At 44.5% G+C, this 16,338-nt stretch overlaps 1 protein-coding gene across 3 annotated transcripts in view; it reads right to left on the reverse strand.

Moving 5' to 3' along the window:
• Window positions 1-15,414, reverse strand: part of LOC147446684 (uncharacterized) — a 63,660-nt gene extending 48,246 nt beyond the window's left edge. The window contains exons 1-3 of one of the 3 annotated variants that reach the window (XM_086526283.1): window positions 15,327-15,404; window positions 14,274-14,565; window positions 12,954-13,875 (exon numbers count right to left, since the gene is read on the reverse strand). In XM_086526283.1, coding sequence (XP_086382409.1) covers window positions 13,361-13,875; window positions 14,274-14,316 — 558 coding nt within the window. In that variant the 5' untranslated portion in view covers window positions 14,317-14,565; window positions 15,327-15,404 and the 3' untranslated portion in view covers window positions 12,954-13,360. Of the gene's footprint in view, window positions 1-12,953; window positions 13,876-14,273; window positions 14,566-15,326 lie in introns of those variants that run through there. The other 2 variants (XR_015189946.1, XR_015189945.1) reach the window with 2 other exon arrangements.
• Between the last annotated feature and the right edge of the window lie 924 nt (window positions 15,415-16,338).

Here is a 16,338-nt window from a genome sequence, read left to right on the forward strand (position 1 = left end):
GTATCTACAAAGACTGTCTACCAAATTCTTGAACTTTACCAAATACTTCCGTGTAATCTTCCCCGAACTTGAGTGGCCGCTCCTGATGATGAATTATATGCTCCGGTTGGAGTATTTCTTCCGTTTCCTCAACCTCAGGAGGTTCCTCAACAATAGGCTGACTTGAAGGCGGTCCCACATATGGCCAGAGTAAATTAACATGGAAAGCATATGGATCTTCCAATTAGATGGTAATATAATCGGAACATCACATCGTTCACTTGATCAATAATCTTAAACAACCCATAATAACGATTGGAAAATTTTACCACCTTCCCTTTATGAGTCGCTTGTTTCTTTAGTCTTGCCTTCTCAAACTTTAGTAAGACTAATTGACCGACTGCTAAGTCCAGATTCCGTATGTGCTTGTCTGCACCTTTCTTATGTTTTTCTTGAGAGCACAAAATTGCTCTCTTAACTTGTCCGTAGGCCATGCCCAAATCTCGGACAAACTCATCTACTGCAAAAATATTATCCTTAGAGACAAGGATCGATGGAAGCAAAGGCTTACCATAAAGAATCTCAAGAGGTGCTTTCTCCATAGACGAAAGTACGGTATTGTTATACGCGTACTTGACAAGGGGAAAATACTTCTCCCAATCTTTCTAACACATAAGATTTCATCATATCCAATATTGTGGAATTAGTGGTCTCACTTTGCCCATCCATTTGAGGATGATATGCAGAAGAAAAATTCAACTTCGTGCCAAGGTATCAAACAAGGCACGCCAAAAGTTTCCTGTCATGCTAGCATCTCGATCACTGACAATAGACTAGGGCATCCCATGATGCTTAAAGATCTGTGCTAGAAAAATCCTAGCCATATGATCCTCTTTGGTCGTTTTCTTGACTGGAATAATTTGAGCTTGCTTGCTAAGTCTGTCCACAATGGTCCAAATCGCATCATTTTCAGTCTGAGTCTTTGGGAGATCCATAATAAAATACATGGCAATACTCTCCCAGAGTTGATCAAGCAAAGGCAAAGGTTGGCGTAACCTAGGCGTCTTATGCCAATCGTACTTTACCTTTAGGCAAACCAAGCATTCTCTGGCATATTGATCAATGTCTGCTTTAAGGCTTGGCCAAAAGAAATACCTTTCCGACGGTGAAGTCGTACGGAGAATTCCTCGATGACACGCAAAAGACGAAGCATGTGCTTCTTCCATGATTTTCTTCCTTAATGATTCCGCCACGCAAATTGCTTGGTGGTGATAGAGGTAACCATCCTAAATGGAATAGGGATATTCATTCTCTCCGTTCTGTAGCTGACTCCAAACGGAGGAGAAGTCGGGGTCACTCAGATACATACTCTGGAAGTGATTCCAATTCTTGGTGATACGCACAAAGTAACTGCATTCACCCTAGGCCATCTAGACAATGCGCTTGCAACCACATTCTGACACCTTGTTGTCTCGATCCCCATTTGAAAGGGATCTTCTTCCTTGTTAGAGTCCTGCTACTTGAACAAAGCACTTCTTTCTTTCCTTCTTACTGGAGATGTGGCTTACAATAGGGAATAGCCAATCCCCTGCATCAGCAATTAACAAAAAATTTAATGTTCTTTTCCTTATGCTCGAAAGCGAGGGTCTTTTCTACATAATCTGGGACCGGTTGCATATGGTAGTGCCATGGCATACCCAAGATGATATCACATCCCTCAATGGGTGCCATCAAAAAGCATTCACGGTCCTTGTACTCGCCAATCCAAAGATTGAGTTGTCCTTGCACGGAAGTGATCAACCCCTCGAATGCCGATCCGGAAGTGATTGAAGTTCCAAGCTAAGCCGGTGTAAGGCCCAAGCGTTCTGCAATTTCCAGTGAGATGAAGTTGTCCGTTGATCCAGGGTCGTAGAGGATCAACACCCGCTGGTTATTCACGGATCCCCAGCCTTTAAGGAGTTGACGCTTCCCTTTTTGGTTTTTGTATTCCCTTGCACATCAGGAATGGAATTCAAGCTCAGTGGAGCAGGTTCCTTCTTCGATTGTTCCTTCTTTGAAGATGCTTGTTCGTGTCATTGCTGCCGAACAGGTCAGTCGGGTTTCATGTGTCCTTTCTCACCACAATAGAAGCATCTTCCTTGCTCTTTGAAGGTCTATACTTGGTTCGATGTGAGATACTTGAGCCGTTTTTCGGTACCCTCTGGCTTTTTAGGCTGATCCAGGTCCTCTAGGGGACACTTTTTGCCTTGGTTTCCATGGTCATCATAAACCTCTCTTTGCCTTGCACAGTACGTGCTATAGTCCATCCGTCTGGGGGTACCAGTGGAATGTAGATCCTCAGCAATGATTACCGACTCCATCATCCTTCATGCTCTTCCAAAACGGTGGTTGAAGGCCTACTTCGAACTTTCACATCTTTTTCTTGTCGGAAATGTTCATGAAAGGCGTAACTTTCAAAAGAACCGACCAAAACTTGTCAACATAAACCGTGACTTTCTCATGTTCCTTCGGAGCGAGCCGGTCCCATTCCTTCCGAATGTCCTTCTCAAAATTAGGCAAGAGAAATTGTTCATGAAATTCAGCTTTGAATTGAGCCCACGTTCTCGTTTGTGTACCTTCTAGAATCTTGGCTAATCACCAGTTGCTTGCTGTCTCCTTGAGATGCATCCCAACATGACGCAACTTGGATTTCTCGATGAAGTTTTTGTTGGCAAAAGAAACTTCAAACTGCGTGATGAAAGACGGTGTCTTGGAGAAAAATCTCCGTCCTATGTAGTTGTCAAACTTCACAACCTTGTCACCTAATTTGAAAACCCGCATCTTGTGGTGACGCCTGCAGTTATCCTTCTTGATCGGGGGCTTTTCTTTAGTATTACGTAGGGAAGTAGTAGGAGTTTTCTTCTTTAGAGAAGATTTAGATATTGTATGAGAAGTAGATGCAGTAGTATAGTCAGGAGAGTATATGTAGAGCGGATAGTGTGTCGTGCTCTCTACAGTGGGTGCTCCTCAGTGCAATGTGCGTGACAATCTCACTCAAACAGACTGAAAACAAAGGAACAAATAGACAACAATTGAGCTCACAGAGACACAACAGCAAACCACAACATATGACTCGACTATCTCAAAGAACTGATATGGACTCTCGCATGGCAGCACACTCAACTCGAGCCCAAGACTCACAGGTACAATGGGATGTCGAGGCTGAACATGTGCAGGGATGGTGAAGACATGTTGTGTGTATAGACTCACTCCTCTAGACGACGACGCTAGACCATATATCTAGAAGATAATGATCCTGACCCAACAGCTACTACTCACATGTACCCCCATAAAGAGCCACCAACGGCTCATAAATGTCAGCCATCTAATCTATCTCCAAACTGAATGGTGGTGACCTAGCCACGATGTCCACTAGACCAGTCCATATCTCTGCTGCCACGTGTCACTGCCCAGTCCAGAGAGTTTGTCCAGTGTGAACCAACCTAGACCAACTGTACTAACTGTGTGTCCTGTGAAAGTGACACTGTAGCCTGCTATAGGTTGCCCGCCACAAGACCGCTCACCGTCTCGGTGAGAGGAATCCTGAAAAAACTGTGAAAGAAAACCACTAGGTACTGCATCCGTACATCTTTCCTGAAGCAAGTACCAGGCCCATGACCTTACATACCTCAAAAGTGTAGTTAAAAACACTGCACTGCTTGCAATCGCCTTACGCCTTTAAATAGATAGGAACCCAATATGTATGATTGCATAGTCCAAGAATCCCAATTGGGCTTTGGTCCATGCTTGCAGTTGCAGAAGAACCTTGCCACACTTTTTGCAACAGCACTCTTCTCGAAAAGAGGGATGACCATAAGCCTGAGTAACACCGCAAATAGGGTTAAGCTCCATCATGATGGCAGAACAAAAAGCCTTCACAGTAACAGGATGGTAACCAGGTGAATGCTTGAGAGCCACATGCTACTGGGCTGATCATGCGGGGTGGGGAAAAAACTGGCTGAGGCTGAGAGGGGTGGGAAGGGCTAGATATGGGCGAGGGGGGGAGGGGGGACTAGATAGGAGCGAGAGGAAAAAGGGTAAAGAGACTGGGTGGGTAGGGGCGAGGGGGTCTAGATAGGGACGAGCGGTGGCAGGGGGTGAGTAGGGGCGAGGGGAAGGGAGGGGGTGGGTAGGGGCGAGGGTTGAGTAGGGGGTAGGGGCAAGGGCAAGGGAGGGGGTGGGTAGGGGGTGTGAGGGCGAGGGGGAAGTGGGTAGGGGCGAGGGTTGAGTAGGGGGTAGGGGCGAGGGGTGGGTAGGGGGTGTGAGGGGCGAGGGGGAAGTGGGTAGGGGCGAGGGCGAGACTGGGTGGGTAGGGGCGAGGGGGTCTAGATAGGGGGTAGGGGCGAGTGGGAGGTAGGGGGTGTGAGGGCAAGGGACTAGGGGCGAGGGTGAGTGGGCATGGGGACTAGGGGCAAGGAGAAAATGGGTAGGGGGATGAGGGGTGTGAGGGAGAGGGTAGGGTGTAGGGGATAGGGGGTAGATGGGGGCAAGAGGGTGTGAGGGGGTGGCAGGTAGAAAATATCAATCTCCAATGCAAGTATGGCCGGAAGAGTTCTTCTTCCATTTCAAACGAATTCCATGGTCCACTGGCTGAAAGTTGAGATGCTACAGAGCGCGGCAGTTGATGGAGAGCATGAGGAGGTACCATGAGCAAGACAACTATCATGAGCAGGTATTTCATACAACTTGCAAGCAACATCCTTTTGTTGTATCCCGTCTTGAGGAAGCTAGACACAGAGGAGAGCTTTGTTCTGGTCAGAGAAGCAGGCACAGGGGCTGATGGGGCTGATGGGGCTGCTGGTGAAGGGGGGTGAACTCCTGTAGAGGGGATTTCTTTCCGCTTCTATGATTCTTCATAGGCTCATCAAATCCAAAGGTTTCCACCAAGGGCATATCAGGAGTAGCTTCTATGACCTTCAATCTTTGAACTGTCTCAGGTGGCTCATTAGGTTTAGTTACTGTGGAAACATTGGAAGAGAGTGTACCTCTAGGCAAGGAGTGAATAGAGACTCCATAACAGGGCATAGATTTGGTAGCTTCCAACCACTCCAACAGATCTTCGTCTGACCCTCCTTCTAAGAGAATGGGTTGCATCGGGGAGCCAGAAGTATGTATCCACATTGCATCGTTTCCCCAATCATGAAGTGCTTTAGTGTGTCGCAGCCATAGTTACCGGGGAACGCGTTCCGCAGGCCCTAGAAGACCGGAACGCCGTTCCCTCCCCCTCTGCCAAGCTGGAACGCCCCGGAACGTTTTGCCGTTCCGGGTGACCACCTGATACCGGAACGGCCGGCCGGAACGGCTCCGGAACGGCCAACTCTCAAAAATGGGAAGAAATAGGCAGTTTTTTGCAAATTTGCAATGAACATTAGGTGTTTTTTTAGTGTGCAAGGACTCAAAAATTAAAATGCACCCCCTCACACCCATTCCCTTCTCGGTCCCCGTCGCCGTTCCCGTTCCGGACCCCTGGCCGTTACCCCGTTCCGTGAGGGTCTCCGTCGCCGTTCCCGTTCCGCGTTCCGGGTAACTCTGGTCGCAGCCATGGTCTTCCAATGAGCAAGGGAAATCCGCCCTAACCTGGGGAAGACAAACCACAACAAAATCCAAGTTAAAAGTAAAGTCTTGTACCTGCCGAGGCACATTGTCCACTATGCCCACTGGGTAGACTATCCGTTGGTCGGCCAATGTAACTGTGAAGGGAACAGGGCGTAGGCTGTAGACCTAGAGCTAACATAGTGAACTCGGGCATCCGGTTGATGCCAGATCCACCATCCACTATTACTCCTGAGAATTGCCGACCCAAAACGGACACTGTCAGGCGAGGGCTTCTATAATCAGTGAGTGGAGCAGCGGGATTGGATATCATATAGGACTCTGCAGTCGCACTGGGAGGTGCCCGCCACTAGGACCTGCTCCAGGGTAAAGTGACTGAATAACTGCAAGGGTGTCACTTTTGAAACTCGCATCTAGCCGCAACATGTCATAGAGGGACACTTGTTGGAAAGTGTTCTTCAAGACTGTCTCTGTTGTAAGCTTTTCTTGTTCTACCAGTGGTTTCTCTGGTACCTTGATCTTCTGTAGATCTGAAACTGCTTCCAAGAAAGATTCATCAATATCGGAGAGCAAAGATTTGGATTCCATCATGGCACGGGGGATGGCTTGTTAACAGCTGAAGGCAGGGTATCCACTAGTGTGAGAATGTGTGGGGGATGAACTTGCTGGAATGCTAAGACCGCGAGCGGCTCTCTGGGCCCGGGTGAGGACGCCAAATGGCTCTTCTACCAACTGCGGCGGCTTATTTTGAGGGGTAACCACGAGGGTAGAAGGGGGCGGCTGAGAAACGGTGCTAACTGCTATCAAATTGAGCTTGAACTCATTCTGGCTTTGACTTGGGTTCGAAGCCGTGGATGCATGAATTTTAGGGCAATCCTTACTGTAGTGATCCTTCTTTTCGGTGGTAAACACAAGATATATGCTAGCTAACACTCTTTATGCTAGTTAACATACGGTGCTGCATGCACATTAGGATGTTGATTGTCACACTACAACATAACATGAAGATATCGACGCATCATATATCGACGGCCATGCCTTTCCACGCGTATATCGACGTAATTAGAGCACGTCGATATATGCGTCGATATACGCATCGCAATGCGCGTCGATATACGCGTGGAAAGGCGTTATTTGCCAGGCATATATCGACGCAAATTCCCACGGGTATATCGATGCAGTTTCCGACGCAAAAAAAATTGGGGGAAAAAAGGGAAACCCGCGTGCACAGGGGCTATTTTCGCCTGCTCAAATCTTGGCCGAAACCTGCTGCGCAGGTATTATGTCACTCCCCCCCCCCCCCCCTCTCTCTCTCTCTCTCTCTCTCTCTCTCTCTCTCTCTACATCGTGTGTGTGTGTAGGAAAGAGAGAGAGAGAGAGAGAGAGAGAGAGAGAGAGTGGTGTGTGTGTGTGTAGGAAAGAGAGAGAGAGAGAGAGAGAGAGAGAGAGAGAGCGGTGTGTGTAGGAGAGAGAGAGAGAGAGAGAGAGAGAGAGAGAGAGAGAGAGAATATTAATGTATGCGTAGGAAATTAAAATTAAAGAAAGAAAAATTATAGAGAGAAATGAAATGAAATGTTATATTAACGTCTTCGAAAGGCCAAAGTGACCTATGAGACAAGAAAGTTACAATGTGGTGGATCTGATACAAAGTCAGAGTAATAAGATGACAAAATGAAAAATAAAATATTATGGAATCCTAAACTGCTGGGTGTGGACTAAACGGCTAAAACAGCTAGCTGGGATAGGTAGATCATAGGAGATCCAACATCTATCGTTGGCGGATCTCATCAATCTCCTCCATGGTCAGTAGTCTGATCGGGCGTTGTGCATGTCGAGCCAAAGTGACCTGGATCCTCTGATGCAGCCTCTGTCGATGTTGTGTAGTCCTCCGCAGTCGTGGGCAATCTCCCTAGCTCAGTTGCTCGTTTGATCAGTAGAGAGATAGGGAAGTAGAGAGAGAGAGAGAGAGAGAGAGAGAGAGAGAGAAAGAGATAGGGAATAGAGAGAGAGAGACAGAGATAGGGAAGTGGAGAGCAATACAGAGAGAGATAGGGAAATAGGGAAATAGAGAGAGAAAGAGAGATAGCGAGAGCGAGATAGAGAGAGAGAGAGAGAGAGAGAGAGAGAGATAGCGAGAGCGAGATCGAGAGAGAGAGAGAGAGAGAGAGAGAGAGATAGGATACGTAGACAGAGAGAGAAATAGAGAGATAGAGAATGATATATATATATATATATATATATATATATATATATATATATATATATATATATATATAGAGAGAGAGAGAGAGAGAGAGAGAGAGACACTACTAGAGATCACTTGAATACCGACGCCAACTTACCGACGTCATTGGCGGGCATCGGTATGTGCATCGGCAATACTAGAGGGAGCTCAGATTTTTAAAAAAATTCAAATTTCAATTTTCGTCGCGTATACCGACGCAGATATCGACACATATACAGTAGCGTATACCGACACGTATACAACAGTGTATACCGACACGTATACAGCAGCGTATACCAACGCCGACTGGTAAAAACAAAACCGCGGGCTTATTTTCTGCGCGTTTCCAAAAACTCATTCTCTCTCTCTCTTCGCTCAACTCGCAGCCAGATCTGCACCTTTGGACTACTACGGCTTGGGCAAACACCATCACATCTTCTCTACTTGCTGCAGGTAAGCCTTTTGTCCTTGTTTTTTGGTTATTTTTGTGTGTGTGTGTGTGTGTGTTTTTTTTGCAGATGTGGAAGCTACTCCGGAAGCTTTGTGCACACATACGAGTGTATGTGAGTGCACAATCTCATTGCTCTCACACACACACACAATAATTTTAATTTTGGTTTAATTTTGTATTTAAATTTGTTATTTAATTTTAAAATTCAAATTGTTATTGTTGTTTAATTTTAATTTGTTATTGTTATTTAATTTTATATTCAAATTTGTTATTGTTAATTGTATTTTAGGGTTTCTTGAAATTAATGTTAGGGTTAAAGTTAATTAGTTTTAGGGTTTTGTATATCCAAAAATAGAATAAAAAAGCTTTAAATACATTAACAAAAAGTTTGCATATCCCTGCATGACCAACGGAAACGTTTGCATCTTACTGTCATCATTCGGCATTCTTAGTGACAGCATGTAAAGCACACACAATCACTCTCGCTCTGCACACACAATCTCTCTCTCTCTCTCTCTCTCTCTCTCTCTCTCTCTCTCTCTCTCTCTCTCTGTGTGTGTGTGTGTGTGTGTGTGTGTGTGTGCAAAGAACCAGTGGCCCGGGCGTACACACGCTCCGTCGGCGCCGCGGCTAGTACGAGAGTAGAAGAGAAGAAGAAAAGGGGAAGGGAGGAGCGACAAAACACAAAAGGCAAAGATGGTGGCTCATTGCTTGCTCAAAAAACCATCACAGCGCTCCACAGAGCTTCTCTCTCACTCTCCTCTAGCATTTTTAATAACCGGCCGACATGTGACACTCCTCTTTAGCTTCTTTGACTTCATTTGACCAGCTCAAAATACATTTGAAGCTCAACTCTCACCTTTACACATGAAAGTCCTCTAGGGAGCAACAACAACGCCGTCGTTACTCTTAGAGACAAGCTTCCTCCTCAAAAAAGATTGGGCGGGGGCATATAACAAGCCATAGGTCAAACAGATAGAAGAAACGCCCAAAATACAAGCCGTTTTTGAAGTCCGGTTGGGTTTTTCTACGGAAAAACGCAAACGGACTTCATAAACGGCTTCTACACCGTAGGTCAAATCCGGTTGCGTTTTTCTATGGAAAAACGCAAACAGACTTCGGAAATGGCTTCTATGCCTACCGAAACCATCCATAGTCCATTAGGTAGTCTTAAGGAATGTCAAGAGCGTGTATGGCAAGCCGTAGATCAAACAGATAGAAGAAACGTCAAATACACAAGCCGTAGGTCAAATCCGATTGCGTTTTTCTACGGAAAAACGCAGACGGTCTTCGGAAACTGATTTTATGCCTACCAAAACCATCCATAGTCCATTAGGTAGTCTTTAGGCAATGTCAAGAGCGCGTATGGCAAGCCGTAGATCAAACGGATAGAAGAAACGCCAAATACACAAGCCGTAGGTCAAATCCGATTGCGTTTTTCTACGGAAAAACGCAGACGGACTTCGGAAACTGATTCTACGCCTACCGAAACCATCCGTAGTCCATTAAGTAGTCTTAGGGCAATGTCAAGACCGTGTATGGCAAGCAGTAGGTTCAACGGACAGAAGAAACGTCAAATACACAAGCCGTAGGTCAAATCCGGTTGCGTTTTTCTACGGAAAAACGCAAACGGACTTCGGAAATGGTTTCTATGCCTACTGAAACCATCCGTAGACGATTAGGTAATCTTTAGGAAATGTGAAGAGCGCGTATGGCAAGCCGTAGGTCAAACAGATAGAAGAAACGCCAAATACACAAGCCGTAAGTCAAATCCAGTTGCGTTTTTCTACGAAAAAACGCAAACGGACTTCGAAAATGGCTTATATACCTACCGAAATCATCCATAGTCCATTAGGTAGTCTTAAGGCAATGTCAAGAGCGTGTATGGCAAGCCGTAGGTCAAACGGACAGAAGAAACGTCAAATACACAAGCCGTAGGTCAAATCTGATTGCGTTTTTCTACGAAAAAACGCACACGGTCTTCGGAAACTGATTCTATGCCTACCGAAACCATCCGTAGTCCATTAGGTAGTCTTTAGGCAATGTCAAGAGCGCGTATGGCAAGCCGTAGATCAAACGGATAGAAGAAACACCAAATACACAAGCCGTAGGTCAAATTCGATTGCGTTTTTCTACGGAAAAACGCAAACGGACTTCAGAAACTGATTCTACGTCTACCGAAACCATCCGTAGTCCATTAAGTAGTCTTAAGGCAATGTCAAGACCGTGTATGACAAGCCGTAGGTTAAACGGACAGAAGAAACGCCAAATACACAAGTCATAGGTCAAATCCGGATCCGAAGATAAAACGAGAACTCTTGAGACCGTTTACATAGATTGTCTGAAGAGCACGTCTGTGTGTGTACGTATGTTGCACCCACAAATCTAGGCTTTAATTTGACCAATAAAGATATGATTTACCCGGTGGTCTTGATCTCCGTGCAGCTCTAGACAAAGTGGAGATTTTAACCCACCGGGCATGAAGAGATTGTCTATTTTTCACGAACTGCCGTACTGGAGTGATTTGCTTATTAATCATCTGCTCAACCCAATTAAGAATGTGGGAGAGATCATATGGAAGACCATTACTGGAAAAAGGGAGAGCAAAGCTCAGAGAGATGACCTACAGGCTGTGGGTCGAATGCCAAAGATGTGGCCTCGACTAAAGTCCAATGGAGCGTATGCTATTCCAAAAGGTCCATGGGTTTTGAGTCGTGCTGAAGAGCAACAAGTGAAGAAGACCATATCTTCTTTCCAGACTCCTACTGGGTGCATGCGATGTTTGAAAACGGCCTTTACTAGAGATGACAATCTTAGTGGTCTTAAGTTGCATGATTGGGACAAATTTTTACAGTTTATCTTACCAATTGCCATAAAAGATTGTCTGACATATGACATCAGATGTACCATTTATAAAATTAGTGAGCTAGTGCGTTGAATCTCATCAAAAGAGATAAGAAAAGACAGCATAGATGCAACTCACTTGAATGCAATCGAAGCAGTGTGTATGGTGGAGAAGTATTTTCCAACTAACATTCTTACCATCCAAATGCATTTGCTTGTGCTTGTGGTCGATGAAGTTGCAGTTTTGCTGGAGCCATCAACAGCAGATGGATGTTCTTCTTAGAGAGATTCATGAAGACTTTAAAGGGGTTCGTTCGTCAAAGAGCTCGTCCTGAACGTAGCATGGCTGAAGGATGGCTTGTTTATGGTTATGTTTAACTTTCTGGTTATGCTTATGGTTATTGTTTTGTTTGTGGTTATGGTTATCTGCATTATGGTTTTGATCAATATGGTTATGGCCGGTTATGGTTTTAATTTGGTTATGATTTTGCACAAATTAAGTTCGTTATGGTTATGGTTTTAAGTTGGTACGGTTATAGTTTTGCACAAAGTTCATTTCATTTCTTTCATTGGCCTTAAATCTCATGTGAGATCCTACATGGATAGCATGTAGGAGGCGTATACATGATATGGTTTTTTTTTTTAAGTTTATGTAAAAACAAAGGAAACTCTGCCGAAATTTCTGTGCGCGGAAGCACGGTTGATTTTGGTGCTGCTCGCTTTCTTGGGTAGAGGGCAGGAAGTCTGCTGTGGCTGTGTCCATCTTTTCACTGGGCACAGGCCAGGCTACCTGCCCTCTGCCCAAGAAATTTTTTTTCTGTTATGGTCGTCGATATACACGTCTATATACCCATCCATATCTGCGTCGCTATCTACGTCTATAACTGCGACGTAGATATGGACGCAGTTATAGACGTAGATAGCGACGCAGATATGGACGCAGTTATAGACGCAATCATATCAGTTATAACCATATCTGCGTCGATATCTGCGTCGTTGACACCTTTTTTTGTTGTAGTGTCAATATGATTTGTTTTCATGAAATTGCTGGATGTCCTAGTTAGCAATCTGAATACTGATCATCATTTGGATGTTGTAGGTTGAGTTCTTTCGTAGATTCAAGGAAAAACATCCAAATTGCAAGATTGACATGAGAATGTTTGAGATGTTGAAGCCATTCTTTTGTAGGTTGCTGAAGGATAGATACACATGTTATTGCGAATACCATGTGCAAATGTCTTATTTGAAGGACACACTGAACCACATGCGCTCTCGTGCCTTTGGGCTGCATAGAGAAGGTTGTGACTGTATATGCAGTATCTGTGTCCCAGTTGAGAACATTAGCAAGGGTTGCTTGGCTTCACATCACACGTTCAAAGGTGTCACACATATGTGGGAGTCCGTTCTCTGTCCAAAGCCCGCAAATGCAGTTTTCCATAGAAGGGAATGCCTGATGGGAGAGTGTTTGACATGTGGAGTGAATATGTTGGAATTCTGCTGCTTAGAGACAACAAGGCTAGGTAATAGTATTAATGTGAAAGTATTTGCATATGTACAAGCTCAAGACAAGTATGAAAGATCTTTTGCAGAAAGAAATGCAGTGTTGGGAGTTTCTTCAACTCTTGAAGACCAAGTTGGAGCTCTTTATCACTCATAACTATGTGGCTCGATGGCAAGGACAACAATTCAAGGATTGCCTTCTTCGATTTCCAGACGATGTCGTCGTGTCAGTTGTTGATTTTGCAGAGAATTATGCCTTCAAGGAACAAAATGAGATTCAATCAATGCATTGGCATTCTAGTCAAGTAACCATTTTTGTAGACATAACATACTACCACAGGGCAGGGGAGGTAGTCAAAACCATCAACTTCTTCATATCAGATGACAAGGTGCATGACACGTTGTTCGTGCAACACTGCTTCATGCTACACAGTGACTGGTTACAACAAGAGCGTGTCACTCCTAAGCAATATTGGGTGTGGTCTGATGGTGCGGCCTCACAGTTCAAGGGAGCCATGCCTTTTTACTTCGTTGCAAGATATGGTGGACTCACAGAGATGGGGATGAGCAGGTTCTTCTTTGGATCAAAGCACGACAAGGGAGAGCATTGAGCTGTTGTTTAGCATCCTGCAGTCGATTTCTGAGATGGTCATTTGCACTCATGATGTGCTGCAAATCAGAGAGCCCAAAATATGGCAGGCTTGCTGCCACTTTGTGAGAGCTGTTAATAGAGAGGGGTGTTGCCCTGGCAGCAAAAACAACGTTTGGAGCTACTTGGCCAACGCAATCGTCCTTTGTTTCCGCGGAGCCCACCTTTGTTTTTTGACTTGAGGGGTGGGTATTACGCACCCTCCACTTTTCAACATGGTATCGTTGTATCTTTTTTCTCGAAGGTCCTGCAAATGCTGGACAACAAACTCAGCCCAATTGAGCTGCATGATTGAGCCACTTGCAATTGCCACTGGACTGAATTGTTTTACAAAACCCTTCGCAAAAGCCAAATTAATTTCCATGTTGGTGGGGGGCTTCCGGTGCACCTTGTAGTGCAACTGAAGTAGTTGGTCGTAGATGTAGCTACGAATGCTACTGCATTTGAAGTGATATTTGATGCGATCCTTCGTCTCTCTGAATACACTAAACCACTCCAAATCTGTAATCTGCTCCCACTTCACCAATTTGGGGTCATCACCATCCATGGAGAGGCCATGGACAACATTAAACTCTTCTGCTGTTACACAAACCTTTTCCTGCAGTGGGATGTTCAGCTTGGGAGCTTTCCATCGGCCTGCACACCACACAGGCTTATAAGATTAAAACCTTACAAAACCCCACTAGAATAGGGTTGTCAAGTAATTTCTACACAGGCAGTTGCGCGGGCTCTCCTTAGATGCAATCATCTAAGCATGCACCTTGAATGCCTAAGGCAATGCACAAGCACCTGATCAGTGTGAGAGAATCCACAACTAGATTGCAACCAGTGGCTACTGCAAAAACAAGCATATAAGCTGAATGCATAGTCCTCTATGTTGATTGTAGCACATGCTTAGCAACACAATTTTCTCATGGATGAGAGAATTCACTAACAGATTAGTAGTCGGGGCATGCAGGAGAAATGTGTCATGCTTTGCTTGATTTACAACTTCCAAATGTGGCCCCCTCATTGAAGAGAGAGAGAGAGAGTACCTGAGTCCTGCTTGCCCTTCCCTGCATGCATGTACTTTGACATTGGGGATCCTTGGGAATTAGAGACATTCAATCTTTTGCAGGGCGAAAGAGAAGCAACAGAAACTTTGCCCCTCGACTTCCTTCTCGGTGGAGTACTGTCAAGATTGTTGTTGGAGGTGGCTAGCTCCAGTGGTGAGCTAACCTCCACTTGGGCTGAGTGCTGGCCTCTGACTGCAGACCTACTTGCAGCTCACAATCGCTTTCCTCCCTCTCTCTGACCTGTGGCCCCTGTGTTGTGCTTTCCTCCATGCTTCATGAAAATACACCACTATCTCAACATAACGACTGAGCTTAACTGTTAGAGATTTTAAAAATATTACGATTCATTTTTTTGAAGTCCAAGTATTACACTTTGTATAGTTCATGATGGTGGCCCACACACTTGAAAAAACATGACTGTCCTATCCATGTGTTAGCTTACAACATGTGCTTGTTGGCATATGTTAACTAGCACAAAAAGCGCGACACGTTAACATGCTTTCACCCCAAAAGAGAGAGCCACATAATAAATGAAAGAATAACTTAAAATCGTCTGTCACAAAAAGGACAAGCCATTGCAAAGACCGCTTCAAGGAGATGCACCCGTCTCTGGCAATCCAAATTAAAGAATGACCAACTAATGATGGGTTCATTAATAGCAAAACTACTTAAGCTCTCAACGGATATATATTGATAAAGCTAGATGTTCCCATTACCAAAAATCAATTACACCGTGCACATTGCCATTGGAACTCTGAATGTAAGATTTGAGAATATATGGATCTCTGCTACTACAGTAAAGTCTGAAGAGGTGTTACGTCTATGGAAGAGGTGCCAGTAGTGGTGCAGGTGCTAGTTTAAGAACACCAGGATCCCCACTTCAAACAGCGGATTGGTGTCTTGGCGATCTCGCAGTTGCATGTATTGTATGCGTATGTTTACTTACATCCAGCTTCATCCGAAGAACAAAACACACCCGACTACGTACACGCGCGCGCGCGAGAGAGAGAGAGAGAGAGAGAGCGCTCGTACCTGTGGCATCCAAAAAAATTGATGATGGCCTGAAACAACAACACACACCGAAGCTGAAGGCCAACTCAGAGAGAGAGAGAGAGAGAGATTTTACCGTTGTAGGAACATTCCTATCGCTATGTGAGGACTGATTGGTGACACGTAGGCAATTTTTAACGGAAGGAAGGAGAGAAAGAGAGAGAGAGAGAGAGATATGAAAGTAACCTCTTTTCTTCTCTCTCTCTCTCTCTTCCCAAAAGACCCCCTATATTTTGTCACAAATTCCCAAAATGCCCTTCAACTTTTCCAAAATTCCCAAAGTACCCTTGGTCCGTGAGATTAAATTTCTTGAAAGATGAAAAAATTTGTAGCTTTTCATAAGAAAACTGATTGTCTATCAATACAAGATGCTAAAACTAGAATTTGGGTATATTGTTACGTAGGCTTTAGAGATGAATTTCTTCATTATTTTTAGACATAATTGCCCTATTTGCAAGGTAGTTTGTGACAAATAACATGCTAAGCACTAAAAAATGGATCTAAATTGTCAAAAAGGAATAAATATTAGAAAATCTTGAACAATCCAACCAAAATAGATGGAAGGGTATTTTAGTAATTTTTGAAATTTGAGGGGTATTTTGGGAATTTCCACGAATTAGAGGGGTATTTTGGTAATTTTTCCTACATTTTAATTTGGAAAACATAATTTTGTTATCTATGTGCGTGGTATGTTTGAGGTGGACAACATTTGATAGCCAGAAACTCTACCCTTGCAATTTAGTTGCACTAACTTTTGCCATTGTTGTGATTTAACACTCTGGGGTTTACCAGAAGGTTAGGCAATATGCCGGTACCAACCCAGATGAACAACTTGAAGGATACATCCTAAATGTAGGCATGCTCAAGGAAGGCCTCACCAAGGTGGTTCCTTTTGTAGACCTTGGTGACCCAACTGACATCCAAATCAAAGGGAATAGGCCAGAGTTTGCCATTATGACGTAGATGACAAGCTCAAGGTAATGAAGCAGACCAA

This window comes from Adiantum capillus-veneris, chromosome 12 (genome assembly GCF_014529385.1).
Source record: "Adiantum capillus-veneris isolate H3 chromosome 12, ASM1452938v2, whole genome shotgun sequence".
In the NCBI taxonomy this organism is placed as follows: Eukaryota; Viridiplantae; Streptophyta; class Polypodiopsida; order Polypodiales; family Pteridaceae; genus Adiantum; species Adiantum capillus-veneris.